The 13,998-nt window shown below is 50.2% G+C and overlaps 1 protein-coding gene across 1 annotated transcript; it reads left to right on the top strand.

The window, feature by feature from the left end:
• The first annotated feature begins 878 nt into the window (after positions 1 to 878).
• LOC104035799 (acrosin-like) lies at positions 879 to 3,640 on the top strand. The gene is made up of 5 exons (XM_075725838.1): positions 879 to 1,132; positions 1,449 to 1,649; positions 1,988 to 2,253; positions 2,531 to 2,676; positions 3,157 to 3,640. Exons 1-5 carry the CDS (start codon positions 879 to 881, stop codon positions 3,502 to 3,504), a joined length of 1,215 nt encoding a protein of 404 aa, XP_075581953.1. The 3' UTR covers positions 3,505 to 3,640.
• The last annotated feature ends 10,358 nt before the right edge of the window (positions 3,641 to 13,998 follow it).

The following is a 13,998-nucleotide window of genomic DNA, read 5'->3' as shown; positions in this document are numbered from 1 at the left end:
GGGCGCTTGTCCTGGTTTCGGCTGGGATAGAGTTAATTTTCTTCCTAGCAGCAGGCATAGTGCTGTGTTTTGGATTTAGTAGGAAAAGAATGTTGATAACATGCTGATGTTTTAGTTGTTGCTGAGTACTGCTTATGCTAGTCAAGGACTTTTTCAGCTTCCCATGCTCTGCCAGGCGCACAAGAAACTGGGAGGGGGCACAGCCAGAATAGTTGATCCAAACTGACCAAAGGGCTATTCCATACCATATGGTGTCATGCTCGGTATATAAACTGGGGGGGGGGTGGCCGGGGAGCAGCGATCGCTGCTCGGGAACTGTCTGGGTATCGGTCGGTGGGTGGTGAGCAATTGCATTGTGCATCACTTGCTTCGTGTATCATTATTATTATTATCATTATTATACTGTTACTATTAGCATTACTATTTTACTTTATTTCAATTATTAAACTGTTCTTATCTCAACCCAGGAGTGTTTCTCACTCTTACTCCTCTGATTCTCTCCCCCATCCCACCGGGGTAGGGGGAGTGAGCGAGCGGCTGCGTGGTGCTTAGTTGCTGGCTGGGGCTGAACCACGACAGCGCTTCAACACCCAAACATGTCCATGCTGCCTGTCGTAGTTACGTTCTCTGGTGTATGTTTTTTGGGAAGGACCTGGTGGCAAACGGCTGAAGAGAGCAGGGTGGCAGTGAACTTCCCAAAGAGGCTATGGTGCCACACTTGCTTTTTCCTGCTTGCTGTTAGCAGGCAGTGCTTGGAGCCAGGCACTGCTGTCTGCTATGGGGCTGCACACCCCCATCCCGCAAGCCAAGCATTGAGCAGGGCACTGTCGGGGGTGTCCGATCCCAGCTTCTGCCTCCCCTCCTGCTCGGAACCTCCCATGTTGCCCCCCCACCAAGAGGCCGCTGTGCCCAGCACCCGGAACCAGCGACTCTGTGACATCAGCCCTGGGGCCGAGGGTGCTGCGGGCAACGTGAGAACTGTGGGCACTGTGTCAGCTGCTGTGCTGGTGGTGATGAGCCCTCGGTTCATCACCGAGACATTGATCGTCACTGGGGCAATGATGAATTTGCTCCGTGTCCTTTTCCTGCTGGCCATGTGCCGGCCTGTGCGCAGCGCATTGGACACCTGTGGGTAAGTTGCCCGAGGCTCTGGGAGGGAGCTTGGGCAACCCTTACGGGGTTTACTGGAGAGTGCCCACTTGTCCCCCGTGGCCACGCCACAGCTTCCCACACCCCCTGTGGGAGCCTCAGTTCCTGGCCAGCACCCGGGCTGCTGGCACAACTCATCTACGGGGCTAAAGCAGAAACAGGGGCGGACAGACGCACACCCCACAGGGTTCCCTGGCCCTGCTGTCCATGCAACGCTTTGTGGGGAGGGCAGATGGCTGATGTTCAGCCTGAACAGCAGCAAGCCATTGAGCAGGACAGTAATGAGTTTCTGGTTACAGAGGGACCTGCGGGCTCCGGCCCATGGCTTCTTACTATGGCATGTCACGCGTCGTGGGGGGCACAGATGCCCAGCCGGGGGCCTGGCCCTGGATCGTCAGCATCCAGGATCCCTGGGAAACAGGCACGGGGCATATATGCGGAGGGTCCGTCATCAGCCCACAGTGGGTGCTCACAGCAGCCCACTGCTTCATCAAGGCCAGGTAAGGAGGACCAGGGAACAGGGATATCCCCACAGCACTGGCAGGTGCCCTGTTCGCAGCACTACGTGCTGCTCCCACCCCATTCCCTTGCAGTACGCCCGGTGCCTGGGCACTCCAGAGCCCAGCTGAGAGACTGCTCACGAGAAGGCTGGGCTCATGCCACTGCTTCCTAGCAGGCTCCAGCTCGACGTTCCTCGTGCCTAAGGCACACTAAGGCAGTCGCACCCTCCGTAGCGCTGCTTTCCTCTCTTCCCCGTGAAGCAGAAGGCAGGGAACTGCTGGGCTGCTGCAGCACATGGCTCCGCTCTCTCTGACCCCTCTCTCCATCTGCCTTCCAGGCACATCACCATGTGGCGCGTGGTGATCGGGGCCACCCAGTTGACTCAGCTGGGCCCTGAGGCCCAAGTGCGCAGTATCAAGCGGCTACTGGTTCACGAACACTACAGTAATATCTCCGAGAGGAACGACATCGCGTTGCTGGAATTGGACCAGCCTGTTGAGTGCAGCTCCTACGTACAGCTTGCCTGCGTGCCCGATGCCTCACTGAGAGTGTCAGAGCTGAGAACCTGCTATGTCAGTGGCTGGGGTTCCACAACTGCAAGATGTGAGTTCCCAAAAAGTACTTGTGTCCTGGGTGCAAGCTTGGCATGCTGGGGAGATGGGTTGGGCTTCCTGAGAGCAGAGGCGAAAGCCAGAGTCAGGCTGCAGAGACATATGCCTACAGAGAGATGGGGCTGAGCCGTTAGCCAAAGCAAGATGGAAGGGAAACACCGGGACATTGCCTTCAAGAGGCAAAGCCAAGCCCATGGGAAGGGGTCACCCAGACTAGGGGGGGAACTGGCAACAAGCTGCTGGGTGTTAATTCCTGTCTGTGCTCACAGCTGGAGGATCAACTGATGTCCTGCAGGAGGCCAAGGTCCACCTCATTGATGTCAACCTCTGCAACAGCAGCCAGTGGTATAGAGGGGCCATCCACACCCACAACCTGTGTGCCGGCTATCCGCAGGGCGGCATCGACACCTGCCAGGTAAGGGCATGCTACAAGTCAACCCCCAGCAGCACAGGCAGCCCTGTCACCACCACCCAAACATACCCCAGCGTGTGCTTTGCCTTGCAAGTTACCTTCCCACCGCTGGGTCCCCACCACTGTTGGGGCTCACCTCCCCTTCCCAGTCTGCAGGTCCTTGCCCAGTGCTCCCCTTGTCCCAGAGGCCTGGGACTCTTCCCAGAAAGCCCATCCAGTGCCCTTGGCAGCCCTTAGGGCCAGCTCCCAACCCTGGAACATCCGTCCTCCACACGTGCAGGATCACTGTGCAGAGACAAGAGAGCGCCCTACCTTACAGGCCCACGACCCCTCCCAGACAAGGTTCTGTAGGCTCCAGCACCTGAGCAGAGCCTTTCTGTGCAGCGAATACAGCTCTGGCAGGTGCTGTGAGAGAGCAGGAGCCAGCCCCAGTGCTGACGGTGGCCACCCAACACCACCTTAAGCCTCTCCCCTTCACTGCAGGGTGACAGTGGTGGTCCTCTTGTGTGCAAAGATAACAGTGCCGACTACTTCTGGCTTGTTGGAGTGACCAGCTGGGGGAAAGGCTGCGCGAGAGCAAAACAGCCGGGAGTCTACACCTCCACTCAGCACTTTTACAACTGGATCCTGGTCCAGATGGGACTGCGCCCAGCAGTAACAGCTACTCCAGCGCCACAGCCCGTCTTCACCTCAACCCCCTTTCAGAGGCCAAGGCCAATACCAACGCAATCGGGCAGGTTTCCACCCTGCCCGTTTCCACGCCAGAAGCTGGTGGAATTCTTTAATCTGCTGCAGGAGCTCCTGCAGGTCCTCAGGGGAAAAAAAGCTTGAGCAGCAGGATGAACAGCATCCAGTGCAGGCTGCAGTGTACCACGACCATCTCCTTCTGGGGCAATGCCTGCTGACCCCAAGGCAGCCTCAGCGTCAAAGGCCTGGCTCTGTCCTGCCCGCTCTCCTGTGAGTGCACACAAATACTCAAGTTGTCTTAGTTCTTGAAATAAAGTTACCAATTTTTCACAGCTAAGCATGCTTCAGTCCGATTCAGTCTCCTGTGCCAGGCAAGGACTTCCATGCCCGGCACCTGCAAAATGAGACTGCAGGCAGACAGTAGGGCCACAAAGTCACTCAGCTGGGCTGCAGATGTGTCTGGTCAGAGGGGAGGGTGCTCAGAGCCACCATAGGATGGAGAAGACTGGTACATTAAGGCTTGAAAGAGGATAGGAAAAAATTATGTGACATGCAGACAACTTTGGGGATATGCATTAAGTCACAGAAGATGATAACTAAAGCCTGGCTTAAGCCCTAGCTAACTGAACAGACTCTGGGAAACTCCTGAGCATTACAAGAAAAATTGCTGACCATAGCAAATACAGTGAGAAGCTGACAGGAGTTACAGTGCGGTGAGGAAGAGTCAGACTTCACAGGTGGTTAAGCAGGATTGATGTGAGAGGTGGCCACACTTCACAGATACCTTGGAGTAAGGAGGGGAAATAACTGGGGGTAGGTCCCTTGTTTGGGCAGAGACAAGGGCAGAGAAAGGGAGGAGTCAAGGAAGGTGAGGGGGTGGTACAAGCATGGAAAATGGGGAGAAGGGGGGATAAAGGAGTGAGTCGCACATAAGCAAAGTGCTGGTTGGTTTGCTTGTTTGACTGAGCCCTGCACCTGATCACCATGACCACCACAGTCCATCCTACCTTCTTTCTGAGAGCAATTCCAAATACTTTCCTGTGTGGCCCCACTCTGTGTACCCAGTGGTGGGGTGGGTCCAGAGGCTTGGCTGCTAGCAGTGGCAGAAGGGAACAGAGGTCCTAGGGACCCAGCAGTTGGAAACACCGAGTGCCGAGGACCAGCTCCTGGTGGGACTGCTGTGTGCGTGTGCAATTCACAAGTGAACTTGAAGCCAGACTAGCTCTTGAGCAAGAGGAGATACAGATCTGGAAAGACCCAAGGTCTGTGCCAATTACTGGGTAGAGTAGCTTGACATCCAGCCACGGATTTTAATTGAACTTAATTCCCATGCTACTATTTAAAGGACCCATGAACACGCTGCGCTTGTGAACCTAGGGAGTGATGTGTGTGCATGTTTCACTACTGAACATCAGTCCTGATCAGCTGGAGAGGAATACAAGGACTGAGTTGTGCTTTTTTGCGTTAAGGGGGTGCTGGTAAAGGGACTGCTCTATGTCAATCTGTGTTGCCATTCATACCAGTGAAGTATGCATGCATGTTCTGGAATGTGATCTGTCTCTTTGGAAGACAAACTAAGTCTCTTGAACCTGCGCATGGGAACAGCAGTCACATCCATTCGACTGAGACAGGAGAAACCTCCTGGGAATGGGAGTCCTCCCAATTCAGCTCCAGCTCTTCTGCAAGGAGCCGTTCTCTGGGAGGAACGTGGGCTGGATACAGCGTGCACAGAGCGCGCGCACACACACACACGCATGCACGCACACACAGCATGCACAGAGTACATGCATAGAAATGCTGTGTGCACACACACTGCATTCATGCACAGGGTGTGTGTGCACACAGGGTGCATGGAGACACGCATGGGGTACAAACACAAGGTGCAATGCACACCCAGAGCGTGTGCACACCCCTACTCCAAAACACACATCTTGAACACAAAGTGCAACACGCAGTGTTCACATACACACAGAGTGCATGCATATGCATACCTGGCCAGCGCATACACATACACGCAGAGTGTGCGCAGCACACACAAAACTTACACACATAGGCCGTGCATGCACACCCTACAGTATGCATGCCTGCGGAATGCACCCACCCCCACACACCGCATGCAAGCACACAGTGTGCACCCACCCATCTGCGCACACTCATGCTCACAGCATACACCCAGGGATGCGTGCACACAGAGAATGTACCTCCCACAAGTGCGCATGCAAATTCATTTGTCCATGCACACATATATATATGCAGGCATACACACGTGCACGAACACACACGAAGTGTTGCACCCACACAAACATATAGCCCGGTAACACCCCACATGCTCATGAGCCATTCACATGGACACAGCCTATCACACCCGTTCCTACCCATTCCCACCTGTGCCTGGCCCACACATATCTTTCAGCATGTGCTCCCATAGCACTGCAGCAGTCACTTGGGCCTCTCCTTCCACACCCAGCCATGTGGACACTGTTCATCTGCGTGTCCTACCTGTGCCTGCTGGCATCTGTGCTGGTTGGGGCAGTCACACCATGCCTTGCTCAGTTTCCTGCAGCTGTTACCTGCACACAGTGCACGTGTTCCCACACCTCCTGTCCTGTTCCCTGTCTGCTCTCTGAAACTCTGTTGCCATGCTGTGCCCCCGCCAAGCTCAGAGCCCCAGCTGTTCTCCTCTCAGTGTTCTGACTGCCAGCCCCCAGCACCCAGATCGCTGTGGCCAGGCACTGCATAGCAAGCACTGCCATACCTTATGAGCAAAGTGGGCTCCATGAATTAAGAAGCAGTTTTGCCTCCTGCTGCAGCACCAGCCTCCTCACTCTGCCTCTTGGCCTTGAATAATTGATGGCAGTGAGCACAGCAGCAGCAGCAGCCCCAGCATCCTTCTTGTGCTGGGGGCCAGGCTGTTAGGAGGCATGGGGCTAGACACGCAGGAAGGCCAGGGACAACGTAGATAGTGTGAACTACGGAGGACAGGGAGCAGTGGAAGGAAGAGTTCACTGTCACATTAGAAAGTCGTTGTAAAAGTGGGATGGGTATTAAAAAATGCTGAGTAGTAATAACAGGAAAATCCAGAACAGACTGATCACACAGGCTGGATGCAAAACACAGGCGCAACTACATGAGAACATCCAGACTAGGACATTAGCCAGCCTTACCCCTGCTTTGGGCTGAAACTCCTCACCTCTGCCAGCTGCGTGCTTAATCCTAGGCCACTGCCACTGTGCCTGTGCTTGTACACCACCTCTGGTCTTGCCTTACTCTTATTTTGGATAAACTGAACAAATGGAGGTCTTCTGGACATTAGACCTCAATTCCTTTCTGTGCCTGTCTTCCGAGCTTTCTCCAGTTTTCAAAAGCAGACATAACAACAGGATACAGCCTTCACAGGGTGCAGAACCTCCCCTTTTCCTCCTCATTCTCCTTATCACTCTGTCGTGGTTTAGCCCCAGCCAGCAGCTCAGCACCACTCAGCTGCTCGCTCACTGCCCCTACCCCGATGGGATGGGGGAGAGAATCGGAGGAGTAAGAGTGAGAAACACTCCTGGGTTGAGATAAGAACAGTTTAATAATTGAAATAAGGTAAAATAGTAATGATAATATAACAATATAATAATAATAATATACAAAGCAAGTGATGCACAATGCAATTGCTCAACACCCACCGACCGATACCCAGACAGTTCCTGGAGCAGCGATCGCTGCTCTCAAGTGATGCCTGCTACTAGGAAGAAAATTAACTCTATCCCAGCCGAAACCAGGACACACTCCCACCAGAGAACTGCTGTTGCTCTTTCCACTGTCCCTTCCTCGCTCTGATTACAAATCATTGATCTGCAGGATCAGCAGGATAAAGCAGGATAAAGGCACCTATGTTCAACCAGCAGTCCTTGAGCCTGAACATGAAACTCTGTCATTGCTGTACAAAAACATATGCTGCTTGAAAAGCGCCCAGGCTCCCATAGGGCCCAGCCTGCCCCAAACAATGCCACGCTCTCTGCCTGTCCCAGGGGATTTTGCACCCGGCACGCATCTGGAGAAAAGCAGCTTCATTTGCTCTTCCGGAAGGTGGGAAGCTGAGAGCAGCAGCTTGGGCTAGCTGAGCTGGCGGCTGGTGCCAGCCACAGGAGGGGCCAGGGGACGTCCACCCAGGCCACCCAGCCCCAATGGAGACAACCGCTCACCGCCACACACTGAGGTGCCCATCTCCTCCCAGGACAGCCTCACAGTTTCCTAGCCTCAGCCCTGGTGCGGCTGGGAGCAGGCTGGGGTGCCGGTGGCTACGAGACCCTTTCCCCCAGAGACCAGGGTGTATTGGGTTTGTGTGCCAAGGTTTTGGTAGCGGGGAGGGCTACAGGGGTGGCTTCTGCGAGAAGCCTACGTCCAATAGAGCCAATGCCAGCCAGCTCCAAGACAGATCCGTCGCTGGCCAAGGCCAAGCCAATGAATGACAGTGGTAGCACCTCTGTGATAACATATTTAAGGGGGGGGGGGGGGGGGGGGGGGCGGGGCGGGAACCACAGGGACACAAACTGCAGCTGGAGTGAGAAGTGAGAAAATGTGGGAGGAGTGACTCCGCAGGCACCAAGGTCAGTGACGAAGGAGGAGGAGGAGGTGCTCCAGGCGTCGGAGCAGAGATTCCCCTGCAGCCCATGGTGGTCCATGGTGGAGCAGATCTCCACCTGCAGCCCGGGGAAGACCCCACGCTGAAGCAGGTGGGTGCCTGAAGGAGGCTGTGACACCATGGGAAGCCCGCACTGGAGCAGGCTCCTGGCAGGACTTGTGACCCCATGGGGGACCCATGCTGGAGCAGTTCGTGAAGAACTGTAGCCTGTGGGAAGGACCTGTTACCTGGAAATAAAGCACCCAAAACCAAAAATGGTTTTGAAAGGAGATATTGCTTTATTCTGCGCAGGGTGCAAGGTGGAAGAATTCCACAAATCAAGCACACCAAGTTCGGATTCCATTCCCTTATTTATACATTGAATATACAATTTCCACACCTTTCTAATACATAATCATTAATTTGTCTTCATACGCTCATCTTCATTGGTTAACAGTTTTCTCGCATAGTCTTTAAAGCCAGTGTCTTTTTAATTCACTGCGCTTGCACAGGAGGAGTGGGGGCGTACTTGCTTCAGTCCTTAATCGGGTCGCTGGTCGTGATCTCCCCCTGCCTGAATTAACTCTTAGCCAGTTTCTCCTATTTTGTGCATGCCCATTTGTTCTACCATCCCCTTATCTTTATCTTTGAAGGTCAGCAACCAGCCACTTAGCCATCCTCCCTTCCTTCTTACATTTTATCAATGTAGCAAAATATGAGTTACTTCACTGCTACTCAAGGACTGTATTTCATTAGTATAACAAGATCTACTACTTAAAGGCAACATTTCCTCCCTTTGGAAGTTTCAAAATCTTCTTTTGAGACTTCCAACTCTCCTGCAAAACCCAACTACACATTGAATAAAAACATGAATGCACACTAACAAAATCACTGCAACTATTATTAATCCAATTATTTTATTAACTAACAAAGATAAATCCAGAATCCAGGAAGTCAACCATTTCCAACATTCTCCAAACCCTAAGGACGTGTCATCTTTCTGAATTTCACGAGAAACCCGAGTTTGTTCCCAAATCTTATTCAAATCTGTGGTTACCCTTCCTGATTGGTCGACATAGGTACAACAACTGCTATTAATAATGGTACACACTCCTCCTTGAGAGGCTAATATCATATCTAGTACCATTCTATTCTGTGTTGTAAAAGTAGCTACTTGAGAGACAACTTCTTGTAGAGCAGAAATAGCATCCATAGTCGTATTTTCAATAATTTCTAGTCCTGCTGAGATATTTACAATGGCTTTTTCTAACTCACTCACTCCTAACCATGGCACGAACCATCTAGCAAATGAATGAAAAGCTGTCAGCCGCTCAGCTAAAGGGTTACGTGATATTGACCACTTATACTTCTTCATATATGATCGAACCAAAAAACTAGAATTTAACTGGCTTACAATAGCTATCCTTGGAACAACAGCTCCCAGTGTGCAGACCCCCCAACCAATTTGCAGGCAATACCTTTCTAGCCTTATTCCCACATATCCAATACCATCCTCGTCCCCTTGGGACTGGCCAAGGGGTATATTCATAAGTCATGGTCAGATTCACAAAGTTCAGTCTCTTAGCACTTGTTATTCGTATAGTCTGGTCACAGTAACTATATTTCCCTACAAAGGTGTAATCTCTCACAGAGGCACCCTTACTAATTTTTCTTGTTATGCACCTGCAATAATTCTTTTCAGATCTCAGGGTCGCTGTATCCCAAACGTGACTTTCTGCCTCTTGGCTTACATTAAAGGATGTGTCTACTCACCCTTGCCAATGTGACGCCCATCTACAAGAAGAGCCGGAAGGAGGACCCGGGGAACTACAGGCCTGTCAGCCTGACCTCAGTGCCAGGAAAGATTATGGAGCGGTTCATACTGAGTGAACTCAACAGGCAAGTGCAGGTCAACCAGGGGATCAGGCCCAGCCAGCACGGATTTATGAAAGGCAGGTCCTGCTTGACCAACCTGATCTCCTTTTATGACCTGGTGACCCGCCTGGTAGATGATGGAAAGGCTGTGGATGTCATTTACCGGGACTTTAGCAAAGCTTTTGACACCGTCTCCCATAATATTCTCCTTGGGAAGCTGGCAGCTCATGGCTTGGATGGGCATAGTCTTCACTGGGTAAAAAACTGGTTGGGTGGCCGAGCCCAGAGAGTAGTGGTGAATGGAGTTAAGTCCAGTTGGCAGCCGGTCACGAGCAGTGTTCCCCAGGGCTCTGTTTTGGGTCCAGCCTTGTTTAATATCTTTATCGATGATCTGGATGAGGGGATTGAGTGCACCCTCAGTAAGTTTGCAGATGACACCAAGTTGGGCGGGAGTGTCGATCTGCTGGAGGGTAGGATGGCCCTGCAGAGGGACCTGGACAGGCTGGACCGATGGGCCGAGGCCAACTGTAGGAGGTTTAACAAGGCCAAGTGCCGGGTCCTGCACTTCGGGCACAACAACCCCATGCAACACTACAGGCTTGGGGAGGAGTGGCTGGAAAGCTGCTTGGCCGAAAAGGACCTGGGGGTGTTGGTAGACAGCTGGCTGAACATAAGCCAGCAGTGTGCCCAGGTGGCCAAGAAGGCCAACAGCATCCTGGCTTGTATCAGGAATAGTGTGGCCAGCAGGAGCAGGGAGGTGATTGTGCCCCTGTACTCGGCACTGGCGAGGCCGCACCTGGAATATTGTGTCCAGTTTTGGGCGCCTCAATACAAGAAAGACATTGAGGTGCTGGAGCATGTCCAGAGAAGGGCAACGGAGCTGGTGAAGGGTCTGGAGCACAGGGCTGGTGGGGAGCGGCTGAGGGAACCGGGGCTGTTTAGTCTGGAGAAGAGGAGGCTGAGGGGAGACCTTATCGCTCTCTACAACTACCTGAAAGGAGGTTGTAGTGAGGTGGGTGTTGGTGTCTTCTCCCATGTAGCTAGCAATAGGACAAGAGGAAATGGGCTCAAGCTGCACCAGGGGAGGTTTAGATTGGATATTAGGAGAAATTTCTTCATGGAAAGGGTAGTCAAGCATTGGAACAGGCTGCCCAGAGAGGTGGTGCAGTCACCATCCCTGGAAGTGTTCAAAAAACGGGCAGATGTGGCACTTGGGGACATGGTTTAGTCTAGTCTACCCTTGATTGGTTTAGTGTGGATTTGGTAGTGTAGGTTAATGGTTGGACTGGATGATCTTAAAGGTCTTTTCCAACCTAAACGATTCTATGATTCTATGATTCTATAACTTTGTCCAGGAAGTGTTCTTGGGAATAGGAATTCCTACTAAGTAAGTATTCTGCCCATAAGTTCCTGGGAATGAAGCACATATCCAACAATTAGTTTTATTCACTACTGTCACAGCCTGCTGCATCAATTTGAGATGTAGATTCTGATTCCATCTTAGGGTATCCCCTATCATCCAACCTAATCCAAGACACATTCTCCATATTCAGGTTAAAAAGCTCATGGTAACATAAAATCTAGCTAAAATAAGCATAGTTACACACATCAATAGGCCTAAGGTAACCCAAGTTTGTTTACAATCTGTTTCAAAGTAAAATACCCACAAATTCCATGTACAGTTCATGAATTGTTCTTTTTAAATGTTAACTGCAGAGAGCTTTCACTTGGTTTTTCCACAGTCCACTTATCTGGTGGAAGTCCCTTCTTAATCCAGGTGTAATGAATCCATGGTCCTATTCCATCAGGCTTGACTGCAGTATATGTAGTTGGGAGCACTTGAAAGGGTCCTTTCCAATGTTCTTTTAAAGGTTCATCATTCCAGGTTCTCAGATAGACCCAGTCTCCTGGTTGAATTTTATGGACTGCGGTATCTAAGTTCAAAGGTGTTCTCAACTGTAGGTACCTGTAGAGAGAAGACAAAACCTTTCCTAGAGAGATCAAATATTCCTTAAGGTACTATTTTCCCATTAATTCTATAGATCCTGACTCATGGTTTATACTTTGGTAAGGTTTCCCATATAATATTTCAAAAGGGCTAACCTTTTCTTTAGATTTTGGTGTAATCCTTGCTCTCAACAATGCCAATGGAAGAGCATCTGGCCACTTTAATTGTGCCTCCTGACAAATTTTATTGAGTTGTCTTTTAATTGTTTGATTCATTCTTTCTACCTTTCCGCTAGACTGCGGCCTCCATGGTGTATGTAAATCCCATTTTATTTCTAATATTTTTGCTAATGTTTGAAGTACCTTTGCTACAAAACGTGGTCCTCAATCTGAGGACATTCCAATTGGAATCCCAAAACGAGGTATTATTTCTTTCAGTAATACTCTAACTACCTCTCTGGCCTGGTTGGTGCGACAGGGAAAAGCTTCTGGCCACCCGGAAAATGTATCCACCAATACCAATAGATACCGATAGCCACTTTGCCTGGGAAGTTCCAAGAAACCTATTTGCCAATAATCGCCTGGTGTATTTCCCTTTTTAGTTTTCCCAGGTGGAGGTCTAAGTTGTGTTCGCAGACATCAAATCTCCTTTTAGTTGATGGAAGGCTTTGCAGCACTCGGGTGTCCATTCCAGGGTTTCTCCCGTACCTTTCACTGCTTTATATAAAGGTTTAGCAGTCAGTCCAAAATTAATAATCCATAATTGACACCACCCCACCATTCCAAGAAATGCCCTCAGTTCTCGTTTTGATCTGGGTTCTGGTATCTGACAAATCGCTTCTTTCCTCTCAGTCCCCAAACTTTGCTGTCCTTTGGTAATGGTGAAACCCAGATAGGTGACTGTTTGTTGGGCAATTGGTGCCTTCTGTTTTGACACTCTATATCCCATTGTTCCCAAGAAGTTCAAAAGATCAACAGTATATTGTACAGATTCCTCCTGTGTTTGAGTTCCCAGGAGGATGTCATCTATGTATTACAGTAAAGTCACTCCCTTATTGTCCTGCCAGGTTTCCAATTCCTTAGCCAATTGATTCCCAAAGATTGTTGGGCTATTCTTGAACCCTTTGAGGGAGGACAGTCCAGCATAATTGAGTTTTTTGACTCGTTTTAGGGTTTTCTCACTCAAAGGCAAATAATTTTTGGCTTTCAAATTCCAAGGGTATACAAAAGAAGGCATCTTTTAGATCCAATACTGTGACCCACTGATCAATCTCTTTAATGGCAGTCAGTAAGGTATATGGATTTGCTACCACTGGGTGGACGTCTTGCACTGTTTGATTAATTGCCCTCAAATCCTGTACTAACCGATACTCATCTGTGTGGCTTTTTTCACTGGTAAAATTGGGGTATTATATTCCGACTGACTTTCCCGTAATAATCCATGGGTTACAAATTTCTCTATTAGAGGTTCCAAACCTTTCCTACTTCCCAATTTTATAGCGTACTGTTTTCACCTTACTGGTCGTGCCCCTGGCTTTAATATGTTTACTGGTTCCGCAGCACAGGATTGTCCTTGTATCCCGGAGGCCCATACCAAGGGGGTTACTACATTCAGTACTTCTTCCGGAATAGTTTCAGGTTCTGAGTTCTCTTGAATCTCTTCCTGTGACAGAAACACTTGCGCCTCCAAGGCTTTTTCTTCAGGTATTTTTACTTGTATATTATCCCCTTCAAACACAATCTGGGCATTCAATTTACTAAGTAAGTGTCTTCTCAATAAAGGCATGGGGTAATTGGGAATATACAAGAATTTGTGAGTAAAAATTCGATTACCAATTCCACACTTGATTGGTTGACAGAAAGGCCTTACTTCCCTTTTTCCCGTTGCCCCAATAATAGGCATACTTTGCTTACTTATTTTACCTTTACAGGTGTTTAACATTGAGTATGCTGCCCCCATGTCAACTAAGAAATTTATTTTATCATTCCCCAACTTCAGGGTATCCAGGGGTTCTGTTGGGGGTATTTTCGATTCATCCCCTGGCCCCCTTCAGTCGGAATCTTGACCTTAAATAAGCAGTTCCTCTACCCGAGGAGTCTCTTTCTGGAAGAGGTTTCGATTTTGATTTAGAGGGCACTCCCTTTTCCAGTGCCCTCTCTGCCTGCAGAGAGCACACTCATCTCTACCTAAAAATTGGTGTTCCTTT

Source organism: Pelecanus crispus, chromosome 1 (genome assembly GCF_030463565.1).
Source record: "Pelecanus crispus isolate bPelCri1 chromosome 1, bPelCri1.pri, whole genome shotgun sequence".
NCBI classification, from domain to species: domain Eukaryota; kingdom Metazoa; phylum Chordata; class Aves; order Pelecaniformes; family Pelecanidae; genus Pelecanus; species Pelecanus crispus.
This window is presented reverse-complemented; position numbering and strand designations above follow the sequence as displayed.

What these genes read in the sequence shown, in the direction of transcription:
- LOC104035799 (XM_075725838.1), top strand. Translation starts at nt 879, where the DNA reads ATGTTGCCCCCCCACCAAGAGGCCGCTGTGCCCAGCACCCGGAACCAG. An exon ending in CACTGCTTCATCAAGGCCAG is followed by an intron (nt 1,650 to 1,987) that starts GTAAGGAGGACC and finishes TCTGCCTTCCAG; the next exon opens with GCACATCACCATGTGGCGCG. An exon ending in GGGTTCCACAACTGCAAGAT is followed by an intron (nt 2,254 to 2,530) that starts GTGAGTTCCCAA and finishes CTGTGCTCACAG; the next exon opens with CTGGAGGATCAACTGATGTC.